Genomic DNA, 13,777 nt, shown 5'->3' on the forward strand with positions numbered 1-13,777 from the left:
GATAAAGAACTTAACTCTCCAGCACATTTTCCATTAATTTTTCCTCCTAATAAAACCCTTCCAAGAAAAGGAAAAAGCTCAGGATGTGCCTCTGGGCTTGGGAGCACAGAGGGTGGTGGCCGCTGTTCTGTGGCATGTCCCCAGCATCCCTGGGGACCTGGGGAGAAGGGAGGGCAGCTTCTAGCTAGAGTTTTGTAGGTGTGTAGGTGTTGCTGAATAATACCCCAAATTTAGACTTGGGCCATTTGCAAATTGCTTAGACTGAACTTCCCACAAGCTCTTCTCCTGCAGAATTTGCTTTGAATGAAGAAGTGATATCCCTCAGCACCTGTTCTGCCTGCAAGCAACATTCTGAAAAATAGAAGGCAAAAAATGTATTTTGTGAGTTCTTGGTCTGGAATAAAAAGGTTAGTTACAGCTTCCCCTAAAACTGTCCTTTAGCCAATTCCAAACTGCTTACAACTGATGGCAGCGGCTCTCCAGCACAAGTCACTTCATATACGTGCAGTAATTCCATATAATTTGATCATTTGCCATATTAAAAAGATTAAGGGGTAATAGATCATCAGAGTAGCTTTCAACACAAAATATTTCCCCACACTTTGAGAGGGGTCAGGGCTTGGCGAGTGGCTCAGACTTTATCAAATGTCATTACCACAGCAGTGTGACAAATCTCTGTGGAAGTGATATTTAATTTCTTCAGAAGGAAAAGCCTTCTCCAGCTACATATATTTAGTGCTTTAACATCTCATTCTCTCAAAATGACATTTTTAATCCTTTTTGCTGCTTAATCTTAATACAGAAGCAAACCAGCCAAGGCAAGATGTTTGCTAATAAGGGATAATGTCTTGGTTTGAAAAGACAGGTGTCTGCTAAGGAAGGCATGAGCCTCCCTTGAAATGGAAAATGTAAACCCCCTCCCTCTGAATTATAATTTTGAAATTAAGGGGCTCTCAGGCAAAGATATGGGAATAGGAATAACAGTTCTTTACTAGAAAAAATTTTAAAAAATGCAGTAGTACAAAAAAACACTGACAGAATCAGAATACAACCTGACACCCTGTTGGTCAGGGTGTTGGTAGCAGTGTAATTAAAAGGCTACGGTCCTCCTGCAGTGACACATGAGATTTTGTTGAAGCAATGATCCTATAGAAGGGTGTAGTTTTCCTCCAAAGGTTCAGTGGTGGTATAGATGGTCTGGTCTTCCTCTGGGAATCCAGTGCAAACAGGCTGTGCTGGTGTTCTGAATCTTAGATTTTTATCCAGGTACGAGTGCTGGGCTCCTCCCTCTGGGTGGAGCATGCAGTGAGACTCAATGGCCCATTAAGAGGAGAGATCTCTCTGGACAGAGTATGGGTTGTGGAAGAAAACTGCCCCACAAGGTTTTAACAGCTGGCCCATTAACAGAGGATATCCACACACCCCCATGCCCCCGGAGTTATGAGGGATGGGTCATGGAAGATAAAGAACACTGCTCCAGCTGGTTTCAACAGACAGTGATAGAATACATACTTCTGGTTACACCTTGCATTGCAACCTAAGACAGAATAGTAACTGAAAAATACTTTTAAGAAAATCTGGAAATTATACAGTCTAGGCAAAAGACTAAAAGATGACTCCAGTTTCTGCTCTCTGGCAACTCTGTTCCAAATGAGCAAGCCAGGTTTTAGTGAGCCCTTTGGGAGAAGCATCCATTCCTTAAATACCTGAGGACAGGCCTTTGGAGGGAGGTATGTAGGAAACCTGTCTGAGGTGGAGGTCATCACTGCATTGCAATAAGAAGAGGGAAAGCCAAAAGTCCTTCATGTGTGAGCACCTGGAGTAACAGCAGTTCCAGGGTGTGCAGTGCAGGGTTTGGACATGCCACCATTTGCAGGAGCACTGATGATTCACTGCCCAGAGCAGGGACAAACCTTGGCATGGTCTCATCCTCCCCAGCCACCACATGTATGAGATGGAGTGTTGGAGCAGAAATTCCCAGATAATGGACATTCTGGGACATCTTACTGCTGATAATTAGCGTGAAGCATTGGGAGTGCCCCCACAACAGTGATTCCACGGGCAGGGCCAGGCACACGCCTCAGCTGGGGTCTGCTGCATCATTTAATGTTCATTTCTGTCTCACCAACATCACTGAGTGAGTCTCACCCATTAATTTTGCATTGAAGTATAGGTTTTACATCAAAACCTCCAACTCATGTGGGGTGCCATGCTGTAGGCACTTTGCCTTTCCCAGCCTGGAGCTGCTGGCAATCTCAGTCTCCTGAAACTGCATGGATCTGCCTGGCAGCAGGTGTGAGGCCAGGGCAATGGTAATAATATAAAATATTAACAATAATAATTATATTGCATGGCCAATGAGGAAGATTAGTGGAATGTCTGCAATAATTCTGCAATATTCCCAAGTAACATTTCTGTGTGAATAATTAAATACAAAGTGAGGACTCAGCTTTAGGCTGGAAGTATCTACCCAGAATGCACTGAAAAAGAGCCCCAAAAATTATTTAGGGTTGGGGTACCTGTCTTATGGGGCAAAAGCACCTTGGAGGTGAGCTCTGAGAAAGTAAGGCAGGAATGCATGTGGTGAGCATGGGGCAGGTTCTGGCAAAACAATCACTAGAGCAGCGAGATAAAAGGGCAAAAACCCCAGACTAGAGATCTCTCAACAAAACTTAAAATTAAAATCAAATTAAGAGTATAAATAAATATGGATGGTTCAATTACTTGTAAAACTTTTTGGCTCCAACACCCCTGTAAACCTGAACCCACTGAATGTTTCAACACTTGCTGCAAGCATCTGCAAGATTTGCGTTTTAGTGGAACTTGCTGGCACAGATGAAGCGAGAAATGTATTTGTTTTCTGACTAAATTTAAAGATTCTAAAAGGTATTTTATGTGCCTTGCTTGAGGGATGAATAATATGGTGATGTGTATTTCAAATGAGCCATTGCAAATCTCATTTATTATTTTCCCGAAATCCCATTCCATTTAAGCTGTCACAGCTTGGGGCCCGCTTGTGCTCTTTCCTCCCTCACCGTGGTGGAAAACCCCCAATGCGTCATTTAAAAAAATCCTACCTCCACCTCTTTTATTGTTCCAAAATTCAAATACAAAGGAAAATAACAGTCCCAGATGAGAAGACAAACAAGTTTAACAAATCCAGAGAAGAGGTGGCGATATCCTCTGTTACTCCTGGGCGTGGGAGACAGTGGGACACCGTGGTCACGATTTGCTGGATGCCAGCAGCAATGGTGATTTACAGCTCCTCCTTCTTCCCAAATCCCCATCTCAGCCATGAACTGCCCCAACGCCCACGGCCGTGCCCAAGCTTCACCCGGCTGGCTCAGGGAGCAGCACCGGGAATGGGGCTGTGCCCCTCACACCCACACTGCCCCTCCCAGTGCCCCCAGTGACCTGTGTCTGCCTCCTACCAGTGTCATGTCCCAGTTCATGCCCATCCCAGTGCTTCCAGGTCCCAGTACCAGCCCATCCCAGTGCCAGCCCTACTTCAGTGCATCCCCATCCCAGTGCCAGCTCTGTCCTAGGTCCTCTCCCTACCCCATACCCAGTGCCCCCTACCCACACAGTATCACACACCCAGTACCCCATACCCAAACACCCCATATCCAGTACCCCATATCCAGCGCCCCATATCCAGTACCTCGTATCCCAGTACCCCATACCCAGCACCCCATACCCAGCACCCCGTATCCAGTACCCCATACCCAGTACCCTGTATACAGTACCCCCTATCCAGTACCCCATACCCAGTACCCCACACCCAGTATCCCACATCCAGTACCCTGTATCCAGTACCCCACACCCAGCACCCCCTATCCAGCACCCCCTATCCAGTACCCCACACCCAGCACCCCCTATCCAGCACCCCATATCCAGTACCCCACACCCAGTACCCCACACCCAGCACCCCCTATCCAGCACCCCCTATCCAGTACCCCACACCCACCCCTCCCTACCCAGCACCCCCTATCCCAGCACCGCCCCGCTCCTGGTCCCCCTCCCCAGCCAGCGCCGCCTCCCGCGGGCCGGGGCCGGAGCGGCGCATGCGCGGGGCCCCGCGGGGCTGGCGGCGCTGCCCGGGCTCCATCGCGAGGCCCTGGAGCGGCGGCGGCGCGGCCGCGGTGAGTGAGGGCGGGCGGGGGGCGCGCGGCCGGCCGGGGCCCCGCCGCCATCTTGGGCTGGGGGTGGCCGGGAGCGCGAATGGCGCGGCCGAGCCGGGGCTGCTGCGGCCCCGCGGGGCGGAAAGTGCGTTTAAACCATCAAAAGGGGCAAAAACACCGCAAGCCCGCCTGTGGATGCCGGCGGAACGCGGGGTTAAGTTCTTTGAACGGTCATAAAGTGTTAACAGCTGCTGAGGTGGTGTTTGCCCGGTTTTCACGCAAGAAGTAGTGGAGAAAATGGGGTTATCCCGTCTGGGCAGCGCTCCGGTGAAACTCTTGGGGACTGTGACAACTCAAAAATATTAACAAACATAGAAACCCAGTGCAGGAGAACCAGGTCTTGGAGATTTCCCCCAAACCAGAAAGGTTTTAGTTCGAAAACAGAGTTTTTACATGACGGGAAGAACAAAAAATCGTCAAACTTTCTGGCAGCCAATTCAAAGTGCAGAACTAATGGAATGGGGATTTTGGGAGGGGAAATCGGTGCTGAATAAATAGAGGGATAAATGTAATCCTTCAAAAACTATCGATTGGCTGCGATAGGAGTCGGTGTGGGACAGTCTGAGTGATGTTTGGTGTCAGGAGAAAGGGATTAGGACAGTTTTATGGACTCCTGGTGCCACAAGGAATCTGATTAGATTTATACTACGAAAACATTTAATTTATTCTACTACTGCCCAGATAAATTTTTAAAAATGGCCCGTAACTGAGATTAAGGGATAAAGCGCTCTGATATTTTGTGCCAAGTTGTAAAAGACCTTTCTGGTCTTTTATTATACAGTTAAACAGAAGTAAAAAGGAGGGAAAACAGGGACTTGGTATTTCAAACTTTCCTTCCCTACACAGCAATTAAGAACAGTCTGACGTGGTCTCATCAGCGTTTTGCTTCCTCACTTTATGATCTATAATCTACTCAGATTATACATTTCTAAGGATGGGAAGAGTCTTTTCCTGAGTGAGTATTCCTGCTTGGCCATGGGAGATATGTAATAATGATTAATAGGAGTCCCCAGGGTAGTTTGCTGGATTGCAGTCTTACAAAGTAATTACAGATGCAATTAAAACAAAGGATGTTTTTGGCCTCTGTGCACTAGTTTTGCCCTGAAATTGATTGCACCTTATCCTGCAAGTAATCCCATTAAAGCTGAACGTGTGTGAAATGAATTGTAATTCCTGGTGAGTGCTGGGTTAGAATCAGAGCCCAGTTTGAGCTGCTGAGAACTGCTGGGTGTAACTGCTGGGCAGGCTGTGCAGGGCCAGCTCCCTTGTCTTGGCTGGAGGTGATACATCTGTCTTCAGGGGTTTCCTTGCCATAACCAGCAGATTGCAGGAGGTGAGTGGGGTACACAGCCAGATGTGCTCTGCAGACAATTGCTGCCCCACGAATTCCTCGGGACCCAGCGTGTGTTTTCCTTGCCTCAGCCATGCTGTTTGTCAGCAATTTTATCACGAGTTCTTCATTTACTGTAGTTAAGGCTTTACACCGATTTTTAAAAGTAGCATTGTGAATTTATTTAAAGCAGTGTCTGCAGTCTGACTTAAATATGCCTAAAATTGTGTTGGTTTATCTGCAGAAGGCCTGGCCCTTATCTCACTTCTACCTTCATGCAAAGAGCTTTTATTGCAGATACTTCTGGGTATGGCAATATATTCCATTGGTGTTGAGGGATGTGGATTTGAGGGTGAAGCTTCAGTGTAACCCACTTGTCCTTTTCCAAGAGTGCTCGTGTTTTTTGAGAGATGACATGTACTGAAAGCCTGACACTGGGACACAGAATCAGATTCCTTCAGGATGGTGATGGAGATCATAAAATCATGGAATGATTCCTGAGTTGGAAGGAGCCCACAAGAATCATTGAGTCCAAGTCCTGGCACAGGAGACCCTAACAACCCCACTGTGAGTGTTGTCAGAGGATAAGGTGTGGAGTGTCCATGTGCCAGTCCATGCCTCGTCTCTGGGCAGGAAAGTGTTCTGGAGGCCTAAATCCAATTCTCAAAATTGCAGAGTTTGATCAAGAAAATGTAGATAAACTGGATCAAAACCAGATTGACCCACAGCAGTGATTACTCCGGGGATTTATAGTCTGTCTGTGAAATAACAAGGTTATTCCTTGTTGCAGTGTCGGTTGTTCCCCACACCCTGTTCCCTCTGTCCTGTTTTCTGTAATTTTTAATCTATTTCAGCTTTTCCTCAAGCCCTCCAGTTGTGCTGCATGGGCAGAAGGGGAAAGAGGGAGACACAGTGGGATGAAAAATTAGATTGGAGACTTGGGGGAAAAATTACCGAGTCCTTTTAAGGAAGGCTGGCAGCTGCACACATCTGCACGTGGAATCAATTACTAGCCAAAGCCAACAGAGATCTGACAAAACCCTCTTTCTCCTAATTAGCATCACTCACTGTACTCCACAGGTGAGGTGTGAGGGCAGACACGCTTTGCTGAATTTGGCAGATTACTTTCCAGAGAGTGGTTCAATTTACTGGTAAAATACTTTACCCCCAAAGAATGGGTGTTTTATTTTTAGGTTTAGCGTCTTTTGGCTCATCTCCTGATGCTTTGCTTTGTTTTTCTAATTTCTGATTGAATCCAGAAAAGTGATGGAATAAATGCATGGTAGAGCTAAGCAAATAGGTAGAGGTTGTATTCATGAATCACACAGGATTTGTTTTGACAACCCTATTTATGTTGTAGCTTTTAAACTTTTTGAAAGGCTGAGAGAATTGGGATTGTTCAGCCTGGAGAAGAGAAAGCTTTGAGGTGACCTAATTGCAGCTTTCCAGTGCCTAAAGGGAACGTACAAGAAAGCTGGAGAGAGACTATTTACAAGGGCCTGGAGTGACAGGGGAAGCGGGAACGGCTTCACACTGACAGGCAGGTTTAGATCAGATATTAGAAGGAAATCTCTGGAAGGGTGGGGACTGCCTGACACAGGGTGCCCAGCAAAGCTGTGGCTGCCCCTGGATCCCTGAAAGTATACAAGGCCAGGCTGGACAGGGCTTGGAGCCACCTGGGATAGTGGATGGTGTCCCTGCCTGTGGCAGGGGGTGAGACTGGATGGAGTTTAAGGTCCCTTCCGACTCCAAACCATTGCAAGATTCTGTCATTCTACTTTGGGTCACTCCTGCAGACCGTGAAGGTTTTTAAGGTGTGTAATACCTGTGTGGTGCCACGTGATGTTCAGAAGTGTGTGTGAGTGTTATAGTGGTTACAAGTGATTCTCAGGACTGGGATTAGCAGCTCTGTGGTTTCAGGCCTGGAGGAGACATTCCTGGGGCTCCCACCTGAGCCCTGTGGAGTGTGAGGTTTGTGCAGGGCTCCAGCCAGGTGCCCTTTCCAGAGCCACTGCTCTTCCCAAGCAGGAGGAGGTGAGAGTTGGGGAAAGCAGCTCAGCACCAAAGGCTCTTAGTGAAAGCCATGAAACTGGAAGGACACTGTTTCTGCTCCTCTCTTTCCATAAAGGAACAGAAAGCATTAGCTCTGTGGGCGTGGAGTAAGATTTTGTGCCTTCTTTTGTGTCCCTCCCAATCTGTTTGGAATAGGTCAAGATGCTTTCCAGCATGGCACAGAGTGCCCCATAAGGACAGGAGAGAGGAGCTGCTGCCACATGGCTGTCACAGTGTCACATGAACCATAAAACAGCGACAGGCAGCACGGTGGCTGTGATGGCAAAGGGGGACAGTCAGACTCATTGTGAGGCAGCGCTGTCAGGTGTCCTGATCTGTGTGCTCTGTGAGAATGCTGGAATGCCGGCTGGTGTTGGCAGGGAGAGGGGCTGGGTGTGGAACGGGCACACATTCAGCAGCCACAGCCCGTGCCAGTGCTTTTGACTGCTGAAATAAATCTCTGTGTGTGTCTGTGTGTTTGACACAACTGTGTCATCAAACCAAGATAAGCAGCTCACTGGCTCCAGCAGTGCTTTGGGCTTCATTATAGGATGACCTACTGGTATAAAGTAAACTCACAATTTTGCTGTCTGATCCTATGAACTGACTGAGGTCACATTACCATGGTGCTGTTTATTTGTCTCCCGTGCAATAGCACCTACCATAATCCTTATGTTATCGTGTGCTATGGGGAAACTTGGAAAGGCTCCATTGTACAAATGAGCTGGACAAACTTGTGAAAACCCAAGTGCTTCATCTTGTGGTCCTGTGGCATAACACAAACAAAAAGTGTTTGCTTCTCCTCCATACCAGCCAAAGCATTCCTCTGCCTTCCTAGACGTTTTCCCAGTCTAATCTTTCAGAGCAATATTTTCCTTGATTTGTAGTTAAAATTTTTCCCTCTTCATGGGAAACAATAATTAGTAGGAAGTGCAATGGGTGGAGCTCAGACAGAACTCATCAGTTTTGAATTTTGTCTTTTTTTCCCTTCACTGACATAGTCTCTTCATGCCATTAGATGCTTGCTAGTGGCTACTGACATTTTCTCTTGAGCCATTGGTACAATTCCATCACAGGCTCTGAAGGTTCATTTCAGTCCCTGACTGATGAGGTTCCTGGAGATGAGGCTGTGGTTTTATTTGGTAATGGTATTAGTTCAGCTGTGCAAAATATTACTTGCCTGAGGTGAGTAACAGGTTTTGACAGGTGAGTAAAGCATCATCTGTCATCGTTACAGCAAAGTACAGGCGAGGTGGTTATGTCTGAGCTCCTAAGTGTTCCAGGCAGTTCTGAGACCAGTTTAATTGTGCTGCAAGGAGTTGTGGTGGGGTTTGTGTATTTCTGTTTAAACTGCAGCTCTGTTCCTCACTGATGGCACAGGAGAGCCTGGCAGATGTCACACATCAGGTGTCAGACAGCGCTGCAGAGCTCTCAGAGCCAGCTCACACCGAGTGAGAGGAGCAGCCTTCCACCCTGTTTGAGGGCAGAAAGGTGATTTGAAAATCAGTTATTCCCAGAACAGCACAGTGTCAGATGGTTCTCTTGATGCCAGCTGCTTCTTGAATGGGATTTTGCCTCCTGGTCCATGGAAGCTTAGCCAGAAGTGCTGCAAACTTCATGTTATTACTTGATTTACAGTCTTAGCGTTTATTGCACCATTGCATTCCTCTCCAGAGAGAGACACTGAAATCCTTGTCATTGAAAATTATCCTGGCAGCACCTGATATGGGATTTCTGTTGGAATGTTTCTCTTCCCATCCAGTCTGATGGAAAGAAAAACATTTATAGAAGTAGAACCATTTAGCCATTCAGCCACCTATCTACCCATTTAGCCTTCATACTCACTTTATGTGAACTTTTACCCTTTTTCTTCCTGGTTTATTTTGTTGGGGTTTTTTTGTGTGTGTGGTTTGTTGTTGTTGTTTTCTTTTTGGTCTCCTAACGAATGTAAGATGGATGTTAAAAGCCAAAGCCAGTTTTCTGCAGTAACAATAAGGTGGTTTCCCAAGTCTGCACTGGTTCAGGGGCAGAAATGAGATCAAAACCTGAGTATTTCTGACCTCTTCCTGTGGATTCCGTGTCTAAAGATAAGGCATAGAGGTCTGGGGGGAAGCGTATTAATTAGGCTACAGTATCTCTGCCAGCCTGGCAATCATTTATCATTTCATAAATCTGAATCTGCAACTTGAAACTGAATGACTCATTTCAGTTTTGCAGTATCTTCTTTTGCCTTAATGTTTCTGAGATTTAAAATGCTGAAGATGAAAAGAAATCACAAATTGGGACAAAGGAGGAATGTTTGGGCCTGACTATGGTTCCTCAAAATGTTTCATGTTAGTTTCTGCTGTCTTTTTAATTGCTCCATTTGCTTCCTTTTGTTGGGTTGTCTTGATTTTATTGTAGATTTTACTGATAAGGGAGCATTATAAGAAGAGCAATTTCTTTATTATATTTTTCTGTGGGTTTTACTGGATTTATAAAATGTAGAGATGAGAAAGACCGATAATTTTATCAGATCTTCTCTGGTTAGGTTCAAAATTATTTTCTACATTGTGATTCTTGACAGTTTTCCTGGCCCAGTTTGAAGTAAATTCTCCAAGTTAATTACTTCTGTCCAAGTAATTTCCAAACTCCTTCTCCCAAAGGGAGCTTTGTAAATAGTCTTGGTACTTGGGCTTCTTTATTCTTAAAGCCTGAACGCAAAGAATAAAATCTAAAAATGGACAGGTTTGCCCTTGTTGAAACTGGCAACCAATCATTTGCTACAAAGAAATGTTTATAGATGCACAAGGCTACATGAAATATTAATATATTCAATACCACCTGACACAAAGCTCATTTAGTCCAGTTCCTGCCTCTGCCAGCAGCCATGGGGATGTGGATGTGTTCTGTGACCCTGAACATGGACACTGGCCACAGATGTTCTGCACCTGCAGTTCAGATAAACCAGTGGAAGCTGGGGAACTCCTACAGAGATTATCCTGTGCTATCCAGAGATATTTGCTATTGCCGTTTGCTAAAGTCTGTTGTGCTTTTGGCCCAGTTAAAATAATCATAAAGAGCTGTGATGGTGCTGGAATTGGAGCTGCAGGAATGCTGAAGTGCCCTGTGTTATCCTGCATCAGGTCCATGGGTCTGCCTTTGGCTGAATTATGCTCACACTGAATCTGTAGGTAGAAAGTTGAGCACCTGGAAGGCTTCAGGTCAAGAGTGGATTTCAGGGGCAGACAAGGCTCTTGTGAATCAGAACCAAAGTCTGATGGTCACAAACCTGGGGTTGTGTATTAGAGGAGGGGGAGTGGCTGTTGACATTTGTAAATTAAATTCATCTATTCTACTCCTTTGTGCTGAAAACAAATACACAGAATTGCCTTCAAGGCTGCAAGTTCTGAGTCTTGGGGAGGAAAAGATTAATTTCAAGTGAAATAAATTGGAGCTGAAGGAACTTGAAAGCTCTGAAAAATGAGGTTGTTATTACCGCATCAGGCATTCAGAATCAGGCTGTCTTGGATTATGTAACCAAAAAAAAAAGTCTATTCTATTTCATCTGTTGAAAGCAGTTGGGAAATTTTTTTTTCTTTATCTCTTGTAACTCCAGGGGGAGGAGGGCGGATGCCTTCTGATCACAGCCCAGCTGTTAAACCAGGTGGGGCAGTGTTTGTGATCTCTGTCACCACTGCCCACCCTCGGGGATATCTTCTGTTCATGGGCCATTGAGGCTCACCAGGGACTGACACATTCCATCATCCATTGGGAGATGGAACACCCAGGGGGAGGAGCCAACCATTCCCTGCCCAGATAAAAATGGGGACACAGGGACCCCAGACATTCCTCTTTTCCACTGGATTCTCAGAGGAAGAGTGGACCCATCTTGCCAGCACTGCACCCTTTTCTACAGGATCATCTCTACTCCACAGAACAACATCTGTTACTCCAGGAAGATTTATTTGGACTGCTTCCAACACCCTGGCCAACAGGGTGTCAGGTCATATATCTGTTAGGATTTTCTAGGACTTTTGTTTGTTTGCTTGTTTGGGGTTTTTTTTGTACTACTGCATTTGTATTTTTAATATTCCTAGTAAAGAACTGTTGTTCTTATTCCCATATTTTAGCCTGAAGGCCCCTAATTTCAAAATTATAATAATTTGGAGGCAGGGGGCTTACACTCTCCATTCCAAGGAGAGCTCCAACTTTCCCTGACAGACACCTGTCTTGCCAGACCAAGACACAGGCCCCCGACATTCGACCAGTGTTGATAATCTTCTTTTTCCTCATCTTCCTCATCTTCCTCGTCTTCCTCGTCCTTGTTGTCCTCGTTGTCGTTGTCGTCATCATCCTCCTCCTCCTCCTCTTTCAGCAGTGGGTAAGGACTGGGAAGGGCTTTAGCTATGAGGAGACAATTCTGCCAGCAGATGTGGATAAACCTTCATGCTTGGAGTGTTCTGAGATCAGTGGTCTACATTTCCATAAAACACGGAATTGGTCCACTGATTCCTTTGGGTTATTTTGCAGTTGCATGACTTTTGCCCTGTATTCAGTCCAAGTCATTACACTTCTGCTCCTTACCCAGCTGAAACATTCCCTCACAGAAACAGCTTCACTTTTATTGATTCCTCCTAATAGCAGAGAATCAACAAAGCACCATGGTATTTATTAGACTGAAAGGCACCAAATAATAATATGTTGTTTTATATTAGATGATCAAGTGTAAGAGCCCTCAGTGGTTCAGTTATTGGGTCTGGTTGGAATGTTCAGCTGGAACACGATGACTGGCTGCCCAGAGAGCTGCTTTGTCCTTAAGATGCCAAATATGTATATATATGTATATTTGCTGTTTAATCCTTTTTCCCCCTCTCTCTTCCTGCTATATTCTAGTTTTTGCATGCACAAAATACATTTTTCCTTAATACCATTCAAGAACATCTCTGGAAGGACGGATTATTTCTGGAGGATTTGCGTAGATTTCATATTAGCAAACTTGTTTAATTGAGCTCTGTTGTGTTAAAGATGTGTGAAGATGCAGTCGTGATAGTAAATTCTGCATTTCCAGACCTTAGGAATGAGGACTAGAGCTGTGGGATGAAACTTGAGGTTGCCCCCATGATCAGCCAGGCCTCACCCTCAGATCAGAGACTGTTAGTAAAGATGCTAGTTGATTTTCTAATACAAATTTATGTGTTCAGAGATTGGGGTTGGGCTTCCCTAGCTCACCTGGCCGATGGTGCATTTTCAGATTATGGCAGGAGGGAGCCCCAGGCTCTGTCTGCACCAGTTTGGGCAGAACCAGAACTGTTCATTCGTGTGCAGGACCGTCACTGCCCTGGAGACCTCTGCTCCTGCAGTGCCACGGGCACCTTTCCAGCTCCTGGGAGCTCTGTCTGCAGCAGCACATGGAGCTTGGGGATCTCCTTCCACTGACATTCTGCCATGGCACTAAACTGTCCCATGAACCTCAGCCCCTGGAATCTGCACCGGGATGCTGCTGCTCCTGAAGTGTTTGAGGGGAGTGAACTGGATGGAATCCTGCAGGAAGCTGAGTCCACTTGGAATTATCATTTTTTCAGAATGGGACATTTCTCTTTGTGTTGAAATGAAAATAATGCTCTGTCTCCTTGGAGCTGCAGAGAAGGACGTGAGCCTTTCAGAAGCAAGTCCAGTATCTTTGAAGCTTAAAGAAATACAAGCTTTAGATAAAGAGAGGGAAGAACATTTGGGATGGAGCTTTGATAGGGTGTTGGAGGCACCTGACCTCACTTCCTGAGGCCAGGAAGCACACAGGAGTAGAAGACAGAGGGGGCTTCTCCACTCAACAAGGAGCCCTCTTTCAGAGTGAAGCAAATGCTTTCAGACTGAGGTTTCAGTGAAGTGCAGATGACTGAGAAAAGATCTCAGACTAATGAAGTACTTGGAATAAAAGCTTTGGAGCAGAGCTTGCAAATACAACCACCTTTGACTTGCCTCTTTCATTCTGGAATTCAGTAGCTCCTTAATGCACACAGTAAAGAAGATCAAGGAGTGAGTAATCTTTACAGCTATTTGCTCATCAGAAAGGTGGTTTTTTAGTTTAATTTTTTTTTGATGCTTGGTTGCATTTGCAGGTCAGGAGTAATAAAAGATGCACAGTGACACTGTTTAACACACTTCTTTAACACACTTTTATCTGGACCAGTAAAGTGTTCCTGCATGGCCTGTGTTTTAAGCTCCGAGGATGAAT

General features: G+C 45.7%; 1 protein-coding gene across 4 annotated transcripts in view; it reads left to right on the forward strand.

Moving 5' to 3' along the window:
• The first annotated feature begins 4,027 nt into the window (after positions 1-4,027).
• The window catches only part of LOC134561668 (lethal(3)malignant brain tumor-like protein 3), a 42,768-nt gene continuing 33,018 nt past the window's right edge, over positions 4,028-13,777 (forward strand). For 3 of the 4 annotated variants that reach the window (XM_063418856.1, XM_063418858.1, XM_063418855.1), the window contains exon 1: positions 4,030-4,142. Coding sequence is in view for 1 of the 4 variants with exons in the window: in XM_063418860.1 (XP_063274930.1) it covers positions 4,065-4,142 (78 nt within the window). In the remaining 3 variants the exon portion in view is untranslated. Of the gene's footprint in view, positions 4,143-13,777 lie in introns of all 4 variants that reach the window. The other variant, XM_063418860.1, reaches the window with a different exon arrangement.

The sequence above is a fragment of the Prinia subflava genome, chromosome 24 (assembly GCF_021018805.1).
Source record: "Prinia subflava isolate CZ2003 ecotype Zambia chromosome 24, Cam_Psub_1.2, whole genome shotgun sequence".
Lineage (NCBI taxonomy): Eukaryota > Metazoa > Chordata > Aves > Passeriformes > Cisticolidae > Prinia > Prinia subflava.